Consider the following 12,679-nt stretch of genomic DNA (forward strand, 5'->3'; position numbering starts at 1 on the left):
AACGTGTACCATACGGTAATTACGGTAACTACCAAACAACGAGTACCATACGCAAGTTACGGTAACTACCAAACAGCGTGTACCATACGGTAGTTACGGTAACTAACAAACAACGTGTACCATACGGTAGTTACGGTAACTAACAAACAACGTGTACCATACGGTAGTTACGGTAACTAACAAACAACGTGTACCATACGGTAATTACGGTAACTACCAAACAACGTGTACCATACGGTAATTACGGTAACTACCAAACAACGTGTACCATACGCTAGTTACGGTAACTACCAAACAGCGTGTACCATACGGTAGTTACGGTAACTAACAAACAACGTGTACCATACGGTAGTTACGGTAACTAACAAACAACGTGTACCATACGGTAGTTACGGTAACTACCAAACAGCGTGTACCATACGGTAGTTACGGTAACTACCAAACAACGTGTACCATACGCTAGTTACGGTAACTACCAAACAACGTGTACCATACGGTAGTTACGGTAACTAACAGACAACGTGTACCATACGGATGTTACGGTAACTACCAAACAACTTGCCAATATAGTAGTTACTTATACTACCAAAACGTTTCCCACGCGGCTGTAACGATAAATTTGATCCATTGTCTCATACGGCTGTTACAGTCACTGTCAATGAAACTAAAACTTTCCTCTCTAAATAGATTCTAGTAGAAATCTAACAATACCCACGTGTTATCGCGCTGTTGTGTAACGTGTTTTGTGCATTGTTTATAATACATTTTGTTCTATTTCATCAACAAACGATGAATATATTTAGCCAATATTTATGTAAATTATTGATGACTTGATATTGTGATGTTTTTGTTTTGTAAAGTATTGAGGAAAAGCCAACTATAAATTGAAATAACTTGTGCCCGATCCTTTGGTAAATAATTTACAATAAAATATGTTTAATTCGAAAAATTCGAATTCGAAACGATGACAAAAAATACAAGTTAAGTGCCTTTCTTAAAATGCATCGTATCACTACTTCTTCTTTCTAGGACTCGTCAGTGATTACAAGGGCGCTAAATTTTGGAGCACAGGATGTGATTGTACAACATATCACACCAGGCCTCACTTGTATAAAACATCTCAACTTGAGATTTCCTCAAGTCGAAATTTTCCTCAGCTGATATCTCCTCAAAAACGGCTTGTATAAAATTTTCTCAAGGAACAGGAGGAAGTCATCGGCTAGGATGTCCTGAAATTCCTTGAGGAATTTTCATACAAGATATTTTCAAGGAGATATCAGCTGAGGAAAATCTCAACTTGAGGAAATCTCAAGTTGAGATGTTTTATACAAGTGGGGCCAGTACCTTTATAAACCTGGAAATGTCTGTCTGCAAATTTTTCGCTTTGAGGGCTTATCCTGGACTGTGATAATAACGAAGAATGAGCCAACAATCCATTCCACTCGTATAAATAACTAAACCGACAATTTTGAGAAATTAACCCGAAATTTCGAGATAGCAACTCGAAATTTCGAGTTAGTAATCCGAAATTTTGAGTTAGTAAGTCGCACCCGAAATTTCGAGATAACAACTCGAAATTTCGACTTACTAACTCAAAAAAATGGATACCGGAAATGACCTTTTTGAATGTTGGAAATACATGAAAGTCCGATAGAGCGAGATCAAGCGAAAGAGACCGATGCTCAATCTATTCAATGCCACAATCGTTAATGACAGCCATTTTGCAAATAATCTACCATCAGAATACCAAATCAGTATCCTGGAATTCTGAGGTCATGACCTTTCCAGTTGATGGAACAGTCTTTGTCTTATTTCGCTGGGGTGAACCAGGGTGCTTCTATGGTTTAGACTGTTTGGCCTCTGGGGTGAAATGGTAGACCCATGTTTCATCCATAGTCACAAACCTCTGCAGAAAGTTAGTAGGATCTGTCTTTAAAAGGTTCAGATTAGCACGCGACAAAGTCCGCCTGGTGTGCTTCTGATCAACTGTCAGAAGTCTTGGTACCCAACAGGCTGAGAATTTTTTCATTGCAAGATCTTCTATAAGAAGGGAATGTACTCTTTCCTGTGAAATCCCAACTGTACTGGCTATATATCTCTCTGTAACTCACCTGTCAGTCATAACAGTATCACGGACTTTATTGACCATTACTGAGGTTGCAACAGTGCCAGGTTCAAGGACGGTCGTCATCCCCAAGGCTCTGTCTGCACGCTTAATTCGCACTCCGCCTTTTCACTGTCGCATATGAAGGGCATAATCTCCTAGTGTTGCTACCATATCAGTGTTGGTATCCTAAGGTGATAGACCTTTCTTCTGCAAATATTGAATCACTGCCCCATTTTGCAAAAGTCAATTTCCTTGTTTACTTCAAAGTGCTACATCATGAAACCAGTTTTCAGGTACACAGAGTAGTCGGAGAATAGTAGAGCTGAAAAAGGACACCCTTGCTTAACCTCTTCAATACAAGGCTCACTCACAGCTTATCAATCAGTTCCCTACCCCACCCCCTAAGCAGTTTGAAATACTCTTACACGTTTATTTTTTCGGTATGAGACAATGTCCCACAGTGTGATTGCAATGCAGCAATGGTCAACAATCTTATCTACTCGTACAAATTGCCTACAGGGCAGACCAGGTCCCATAGAGTGACGTTATCTTTACCTATGTATATAAAATGTCCAATGTTTGACATAATTTTAGACGCTATTGATGACTTCCGTTCGACAACACCGCGGTTTATGGGATACATCTTCTGAGAGTGTAACCACACTTTGAGTCGACGGAGTACCGATCCCCAGTAGCCGTCACATCGCGTAGTGGACAGCGGTCAGTTTGTCCGAAGTATACTCTCCTAGGTATCGTTAAAAACGTTCCAGGAAAACCTAAACAAATATTCTAAGTTCGTAATTTTAATCAACCAAAATCTCTGATACGTAGAATAACTCATAACCTTTGACCTCTGTTCAACATGTGACGAAACGGAGCTAGAAATCGTTTATCAGTATTTCTAGACATTTTTCGTTGTACAAGGGATTCACTCCATCATAATGGGAAAATACGAATCCTTCACATTTTCTGAAACAGCCAGCGCGACGTCCTCGTACAAATCGCGTAGAGGCTGTTTTGTGAAGATTACTACAGGTGTCATTTTCGTGTCGGTGGCTGTTGCCATAGCAATCGGCGTCGGCTTAATTGTTCATTTCACTGAAAAGGATAAAACATCAGCATGTGCGAAAGACGAGGTTGTACTTCCGGGTCAGGCAGCAGCAGAAACAGGTGGAAAGAACAAAAATAACGGAACTAGTTCAACACCATCCTCGCAGGATTTGTCTAAAACATGCAAAACCATGGCAACTGACAACCGAGATGGTATATGTAAGTATCAAATATATCGAACAAATTTTACATTTAATTTCTTTGGTCACATTTGGTTCATTTCTACCCTGGAAATCCCATTCACCGGCGTTGTTTGGCCCATAGCATCACTAACGACAGCTAAATGTTTTAAATCTTTGGAATTATAAATTTGAAATGAAAAATATATGCAGGTATGTCTACTGTATGATCTCCGATTGTGATCTATATAGATTCTATTTAGTAATTCTTCAACGGAAAAATATCTCTTTCCTGTTTCCTTTTCTGTTTGACAAATTGGGTCTATATTTATTTATTTGAAAATATTTGTTAATTTTTTACGTTTCTTTTCACATATGTATTAAGTAACGCTTTATACCCACGTGTCAGGTGTGTAGAAGCGTCACACGTGTGTAAAATTGTGTTGTATATCATGCTGAATATCACAACATGCAAGAACATAAATCGATAGATGCTGTTTTATCTTTTGAAAAATGATAGTTTTGCCGGTACTATCATGTAACGAGTTTTAACGAAATCCTTAATCAAACGATGTAGAAGGAATGTGTTGGACAGATGGACAGAAGACAGACAAGGTGATTCCTATATACTTTCGCACAAATTGTTTGTCAGGTTGTTTATTTGTTGTTTGTTTTTGTTTGTTTTGTTTTTTTGTTTGTTTTGTTTTTTTTTTTTTTTTTTTTTTTGGGGGGGGGGGGGGTTATGAAAAGAAATTGAAAATAAAAAATTTAATCAATATCAACAAATTCAATATTTGTCAAAGCAACGCAGAGTTATCACATTCAAAGAAGATACATAATGTGTGAGTAATTAATGAATTTAAACTCCTACACAAACGAAACATAGTCATGGCTACCTACAAAAAGACATCTGATATAGAGTAGTGGAAGCCATTCACGGTGTCTGATAGGATCACAGACTTGATGTCATAACGGACATTGGTCAGTTTCTTTTCAATGTGGGGACGTTTTTTTAAAAAAAAAAAAAATTAAATATTTGCACTCTTAAGATGACTCTACTTTGTACCCCGATTACGTACTACAATTAAATGTAAGTAGTCATGAAAAGTTTGCCGCCTAGAGCACAAACTATTATATATGTACATCACTAACTAATGGAATTCCTCTCTCGTGGCAAGTTTACATATCTATTACACGTTGAAATACAACTTTCTACTTTATAAACATTCATCATTCCTGGACATGATATTTTCGTTATTCCCCTAGAATTTTGTTGTTCTCAACGTGTTTTTGTTTTGTTTGGGTTGTTTTTGTAATTTCTCGTTTTATATCAGAAAAGCTAATCTTTATGATTAAAAAGTCTTATATCCATCGAAAACATGAATAAAAAATATTTTGAAGATTTAAAAAAAATATTCTTAACTTATTTTCAGTTTCATTGACAATTAATAAAAACAGATGTTTAAGCACCTTTATACACCGAACTATTCAACACGATATAGCAAGGGGCGGTAACTCGTTTAGAAACGGTTTAATCAAATTGTTGTGCAGGAAAACACAACTTCATTTAATGGTTACAAATCCTACATAATTTAATAGCAATCGGTTGAAAAATTATAGAGACGATCTCCGGACAAGATTATTATTATAACTAATTACAACAAGGACAGGAAGTCTTTCAAATTTAGTCGAATCTACCTGACTTTCAGTAAAAGACACCTCCATGTCATAGCGATTAAACATTTCGGTATTGCATAACTCGTTGTATTGATGCGGTAGTTCGTCATTTAATCATCAGTTTCTTTTAGATCCATAGAAATACACAAGGATTCAGCCTCGATACTGAAGTAGGTCAGACAGTTAACACAGAATTGAAAACAGTCAATATTTATCTTTCTTTTCGCTAGATTCGGCGCCAAATAAAGCCATGTCGAGACAGTAATTATAACAAGGCTGTAACCGTGTCTTGGATTGCGCGGCTGAAATCAAGTCCTCATTTTGAATACTGTGATAATATGGAGGAATATAGTTATACTGGGTCAATTAAAATGTACATACACTTTCTGAGAAAAAAAAAATCGACTCCGTAATAATTATACTGAAAAGTTGTTTTCGTTGCGTCTTTTTTCACTGTACATAAACGTCATGACAAATATGTTTAAACAATACTTAAATAAAATCATTGATATCCATAACGAAACATAGACTGGCGGAAGGTTTGTAAACGAGGCTGAAGCTTATTAATCCGTTTCTCTCAAAAGTTCCGCTCAAGAATTAACTATCATTAATCATAAACACTATGACGAATTATAATCGTCGTAGACAGATAACAAACAACCACCATATGCAAAACCAATTTTACACATTAATCTGTAAATCGTATACTTTAATCTGTGAATTTTACACATTAATCTCCAAAGTTTTCACTGTAATGTGTAAAATTTACCAATTAATATGTAAATTTTGCACATTAATCAGTGAATTTTACACTTTAATCTGTGAATTTTACACTTTAATCTGTGAATTTTACACTTTAATCTGTGAATTTTACACTACCCTATCAAATAATCTCGGCCAACTGCCTGTCAACCGCTCGGAAAACAAGTCAAGCATTAATATATACATTTTACAGATAAAAGCCATTTTTCAGATTTAGTTGTAAAATTTAAAAGATTAGCGTATAAAATTGATAGATCAAGGTGTCAAATTTATGGATTAACGTGTAAACATTTTTAGATTTGTTTGTGTAAAACATAAAATGAAAAAAATTTAAAGTTGTATTAATACGCTTCCATAGTATGTAGTCTAATACAAGAAAAAATATTTCTGTTGTGTAATCACGTGACTGTAGTTATTTTAATTCAGTATATACACTGTATTTGGGAAGAGGTCACAATAAAGTTGGTAAAACATTCTGTCTTGTGATATAAGGGATTCTTGTTGACGTCCGTCATTTTCCAAGTCCGTGCCTTTGGTTTTCGGGATGTAAACAGGAGGGGTGACACCGATAACACCTTTGACATTTTTATTTGAATAAATTAGTTTTATATATTAAAATGTTAACGGGTGTTGTGGTCAGGATTAGAGGTCTCTTGTAACCAACCGTTTCCTAAGATGTCAGAACAATCAGTATTTTCCGAGTGTAATAGCCATTGGCTTGTCTGAGGATAATACCCAGTCTGATAACATAGACACAAATTTAGGCCAGTAAGCCGCTTCTACCATTGTACAGGTGTAACATTGAGGTGATGAACTTAACGTGGCTATGTTGCCGGGAGTCAATATCGCAACGCCATGTAGTTCAGATAAGCATGCTTGAATTGCGATCAGTATATTCGCAGTAAAGAGTGAAAAAAAACACACACAAGGATAAAAATCATGATAAAATTTCATTCATCTTAAAAGTTCATATAATATCAATGTTAATTTGGTAAGCATTCTAAAGCCAGGAAAGAAAGATGTTTTAACACTTTTGAAAACTTTAGGGAAGGCTGGTAAAGAATTTAACAAATTCTATACAGGAGAATGACGGTTGACTTTAATAAGGCTTCTTCGAAAATTCCATGAAAAAGTTAATAGTCAGTAGGGTTGTTGAAAACAGGAAGTTTTTTTTATTTAACCTTACATTATGATTTGCACGTTCTCATATACATAATTAAAAAAGAAGGGCAATACTATTAACTGGTACTGCTTGCTATTAAAAATCCTACACGAGGATGAGGAAGCCAACAGCGAACTTCATACATCTGTCAAGTCCATAAACATTATACATCAAACTGGCGACTACAGGAAACGCTACTGTCAGTTCAGGTTTGATGTTTCTTTTACGAAGATAATGTTCATCTCACTGATAAGTAGCGCTAAGATTTGCAGTGTTTGCGCGTGAATGGCGGGTAAATCATAAACGTACTCATACTGTATATTTCAAAATGTGTGTTGCAAATTTGCAAATGTTGAAAGATGACAAGCTTCTGGAATGGTACAAGATTGTATGACATTCTGTTATTTCTTGGTAAATGAAGCGTGGAATCCAACCGGGCTTGTTAACCAGCGTCCCAGGTCGGGCAGATCTAACAAATAGAGAAATATGACTTCTGTGTAGACAGGCTAGGCGAGACCCAGTTACCATTGCCAACAGGCTGAGAGGACCGTGACAATGTCCACCAAATTATGCCTACTCTCAACATACATTTGCACATGCGCAACTTCGCTCTCGCCGATTGGTAAAAACGTTCTCTATTGACTGGGAGGCGTCAAAACGCAAGACTGCACGTGATCGTCGGATGTGGAATATAAGGTCTTGGTGATGAAAACTCTTATTACCTAGCACGACACACGGGTCCATGTTAGGCGTCCAAGACCGTCATTATCACATTTTTGGAACAACAGCGTGCAGAGGTGGTGGCGTTACTGTTAAAGGATGCTTTTTCTCTAGCTGTAAGCTTTGCTTGTAAGTCCTTGATGGAACTTTAGACTGGCAGGGACACTGTAATAAGATCCTTGGATCTTCATGTGTTCCGCAATTAAATGTTCATCCATTGGCAGGTCGGCGTAATATAATAAACGACAATGCCAAACCACACAGAACCCGACCAGTGTCACACTTTTCTCAGAAAGAAGCGACAGAGACGATCCCACGACGTCATCAGCCATTGACCCAGATGAGCATGTGTGGGATATCTCCGACAAAAATGCAATGCACGGGCTTCAGAACGCCAAACAGTTGGGAAATTACGGACTGCATTAATTCAGGCGTAGAAGAGAGTCCTTAGAACAAGCTTCGGCGTCTTGCCAATGGTATGAGACGACGGACACAAGAATTGTTCAACAGGCTTTTCTAGATAGTGACATTTTCATACCCAGTTAAACTCGCTGACTAGTTCATCTTCTTGAGAAAGTAATACGTTTAGGGTATTTGGTGACGTACCTGTTGAAAAGAGACAGTTAGATTCAAAACATTTTTTAGACATTGGGAATACCTTTTTGAGCACGTCTTTTTAAATTATACAGCTCTGCTGGCTGTGTACTTTTTTTCATGCTCAAAACTGTGGAAGGGGTAACGCACGAAGTATCCTAAAAAAAAAAACTTAATTATTAGGCTTTTCAGATCTCATATGTCAGCTCTAATTATGGAAAAAAAAACGATCTGAATCAAGACTGAGTCCTGTTCCGAACTAACCTTATAACATGCGTGTTGGACTCTCCATTTTGCCAGCATATACGTTTTTCTGAAACGGAGCGAGGATCTGGTTTCCTGTTCCGGTTTTCTTAAACGGAGCAAGGATCTGGTTTCCTGTTCCAGCTTTCTTAAACGGAACGAGGATCTGGTTTCCTGTTCCGGTTTTCTTAAACGGAACGAGTATCTGGTTTCCTGTTCCGTTTTTCATAAAAGGAACTAGGATCTGGTTTCCGGTTCCGTTTTTCTTAAACGGAACTAGGATCTGGATTCCTGTTCCAGAACTAGGGACTAGGAACAAGGAACCAGCTTCAGGCTCCCAAATTAAACGAGTTTGTAAGGTATTTTTTGACCTGTTTGTATAAGCTTTTCAATAAATTCAGTCTCGTATGAAAACAAAAGCATGCCAGTCAACAGACGGGGCCAGTTAGATCCCACAGGTGTGCCAACAGTCTGTTGGAAGATCTCCGTGACCACCAAACTCGACAAAGATGTTGTCAACCATAATCTCGACCATTTTCATGTTTTCGTCCTCCTTATGTTTGTTCTTTAATTTGTGTGTGTTTTAAAAATAGAAATACCCTTCAGTATATTTCACAACCATGTTTTTTTTTACCTTTCTTGGCGAATAAAACTTTTACACGAGAGAACGAATGCGTTCTTTCCTATTAGAATGGGGTATGGTTGTGTACAGGGTGGAAAACTGTTTTTATAGAAGAACTATTCTTAGAAGAGGATTGTTGAGGATTGGTCAAAATCTCTTTGGAGTTCTTTAAAGTCCACACACTATCATTTCCACTTCTTGTGTAAACAGTATCTCAATAAGACTGTAACCCAGTGACATCACAATCTAGCTAGTTTCCGAGGTACATCGTGGTATGTATTCAGACGCTTGTCCGACATAAGATCTCGTTGTTGATAAATATAAAGATATCTGGGTCGGCGATACTATCCCATATATTCTTACATACTCAATAATTCTATCTACCATCAACAGCACTTTCCCTTGTGATAGTGACGGGTGGAATTAACTGTATACAAATCTGAAAGGTATAATTTACAAATATCATGAAACTAGTGTTTTTGAAATGTAAAAATGAATTGCACTTTTAATAATTGGTCTTAACAATGAATTCTAGTATGTTAATAAAAAAATTTATGTCATGATTTTGTTGCAACCATGAACACACAGACATTACAGAATCCCGGATATTTTGTTCAGTCCACTTCTAAAAGTTACAATCCACCGAAATCCGGAAATGATCTACTGATTTGCCTTGCTTGTTGTTGTCATCCGGGAAATTTGACCAAGTCCACACTCTTCTCTTCGTCGTTTCTTGCACACTCCGTTTATTTCCTATTGCTGTAGACCAACAACGAATTTTTCTTCTGTGATGTCATCATGTCATGTGATATATGTTTGTTTGTATGTTAAGGGGGTATTGCTCTAATGAACGTGATGCTCGTTTTGAGAACACAATGCATCGTAGTTTGACACTTTGGGAACACTTGGCCTATCTCCCATGTTCCCTTCCCCCACCCATGTTAATATCATTTTTGATAATTTTATATAAGATTTTAATTTTATCAGGTAACTCACAATAAGTCTCACAGCAACATCTCCCAATTTATACACCTTCAGCTTTTCCGGTAAAAGTCCATTAGTGATAAATAAACAAAGAATCTTACATTTGAGTCTTCATTTGGTGAGAGAGATTCAGACACAAAACCAGCTCTACTGGGTCATATTTATTACACAAAACCAGCTATACTGGGTCATATTACACAAAACCAGCTCTACTGGGTCATATTTATTACACAAAACCAGCTATACTGGGTCATATTACACAAAACCAGCTATACTGGGTCATATTACACAAAACCAGCTATACTGGGTCATATTACACAAAACCAGCTATACTGGGTCATATTACACAAAACCAGCTATACTAGGTCATATTACACAAAACCAGCTATAATAGGTCATATTACACAAAACCAGCTATACTGGGTCATATTACACAAAACCAGCTATACTGGGTCATATTACACAAAACCAGCTCTACTGGGTCATATTACACAAAACCAGCTCTACTGGGTCATATTACACAAAACCAGCTCTACTGGGTCATATTACACAAAACCAGCTATACTGGGTCATATTACACAAAACCAGCTCTGCTGGGTCATATTACACATGTAATAACAAATCTATGTCAAGGGTATCATATGATAGATATATATTTAAAATACAACACTAGTATGTTATAGCTGATATAATGCTGATAACAGGGTAGTTATGTAATGGTGTTATTACACAAAACCAGCTTAGGTCATATTACACAAAACACTGATAAGGGGTAGTTATGTACACAAGTGTTATTGCACTGATAACAGGGTAGTTATGTAATGGGTGTTATTACACAAAACCAGCTATGTAATGGGTCATATTACACATAACCAGTGTAGTTATGTAATGGATGTTATTACACAAAACCACTACTGGGTAGTTATTACACAAAACCAGTTATTGCACTGATAACAGGGTAGTTATGTAATGGGTGCTATTACACTGAAAACAGGGTAGTTATGTAATGGGTGTTATTACACAAAACAGGGTAGTTATGTTACTGGGTTATTACACTGATAACAGGGTAGTTATGAAATGGATGTTATTACACTGATAACAGGGTAGTTATGTAATGGGTGTTATTATGCTGTTAACAGGGAAGTTATGTTATGGGTGTTATTACGCTGATAACAGGGTAGTTATGTAATGGGTGTTATTATGCTGTTAACAGGGAAGTTATGTTATGGGTGTTATTACACTGATAACAGGGTAGTAATGTTATGGGTGTTATTACACTGATAACAGGGTAGTAATGTTATGGGTGTTATAACACTTATAACAGGGTAGTTATGAAATGGATGTTATTACACTGATAACAGGGTAGTTATGAAATGGATGTTATTACACTGATAACAGGGTAGTTATGAAATGGATGTTATTACACTGATAACAGGGTAGTTATGTAATGGGTGTTATTATGCTGTTAACAGGGAAGTTATGTTATGGGTGTTATTACACAGATAACAGGGTAGTTATGTTATGGGTGTTATTACACTGATAACAGGGTAGTTATGTAATGGGTGTTATTACACTGATAACAGGGTAGTAATGTTATGGGTGTTATTACACTGATAACAGGGTAGTTATGTTATGGGTGTTATAACACTTATAACAGGGTAGTTATGTAATGGGTGTTATAACACTGATAACAGGGTAGTAATGTTATGGGTGTTATTTCACTGATAACAGGGTAGTTATGTTATGGGTGTTATAACACTGATAACAGGGTAGTTATGTAATGGGTGTTATAACACTGATAACAGGGTAGTTATGTAATGGGTGTTATAACACTGATAACAGGGTAGTTATGTAATGGGTGTTAAAGGGGTAGTTATGTAACAAGTGTTATTGCACTGATAACAGGGTAGTTATGTAATGGGTGTTATTACACTGATAACAGGGTAGTTATGTTATGGGTGTTATTACACTGATAACAGGGTAGTTATATAATGGGTGTTATTATGCTGATAACAGGGAAGTTATGTTATGGGTGTTATTACATTGATAACAGGGTAGTAATGTAATGGTTTTTATCACGCTGATAACAGGGTAGTTATGTAATGGGTGTTATTACACTGATAACAGGGTAGTTATGTAATGGGTGTTATAACACTGATAACAGGGTAGTTATGTAATGGGTGTTATAACACTGATAACAGGGTAGTTATGTAATGGGTGTTATTACACTGATAACAGGGTAGTTATGTAACAAGTGTTATTGCACTGATAACAGGGTAGTTATGTAATGGGTGTTATTACACTGATAACAGGGTAGTTATGTTATGGGTGTTATTACACTGATAACAGGGTAGTTATGAAATGGGTGTTATTACACTGATAACAGGGTAGTTATGTAATGGGTGTTATTATGCTGATAACAGGGAAGTTATGTTATGGGTGTTATTACATTGATAACAGGGTAGTAATGTAATGGTTTTTATCACGCTGATAACAGGGTAGTTATGTAATGGGTGTTATAACACTGATAACAGGGTAGTTATGTAATGGGTGTTATTACACTGATAACAGGGTAGTTA

General features: G+C 36.7%; 1 protein-coding gene across 1 annotated transcript in view; it reads left to right on the forward strand.

Moving 5' to 3' along the window:
* Positions 1-3,048: 3,048 nt before the first annotated feature.
* Positions 3,049-12,679, forward strand: part of LOC132556246 (uncharacterized) — a 139,812-nt gene continuing 130,181 nt past the window's right edge. The window contains 1 exon segment of the mRNA XM_060220630.1: positions 3,049-3,376. Coding sequence (XP_060076613.1) covers positions 3,049-3,376 — 328 coding nt within the window.

The sequence above is a fragment of the Ylistrum balloti genome, unplaced genomic scaffold (assembly GCF_031769215.1).
Source record: "Ylistrum balloti isolate Yb309-2 unplaced genomic scaffold, AGI_CSIRO_Ybal_v1 Utg370556, whole genome shotgun sequence".
Taxonomy (NCBI): domain Eukaryota; kingdom Metazoa; phylum Mollusca; class Bivalvia; order Pectinida; family Pectinidae; genus Ylistrum; species Ylistrum balloti.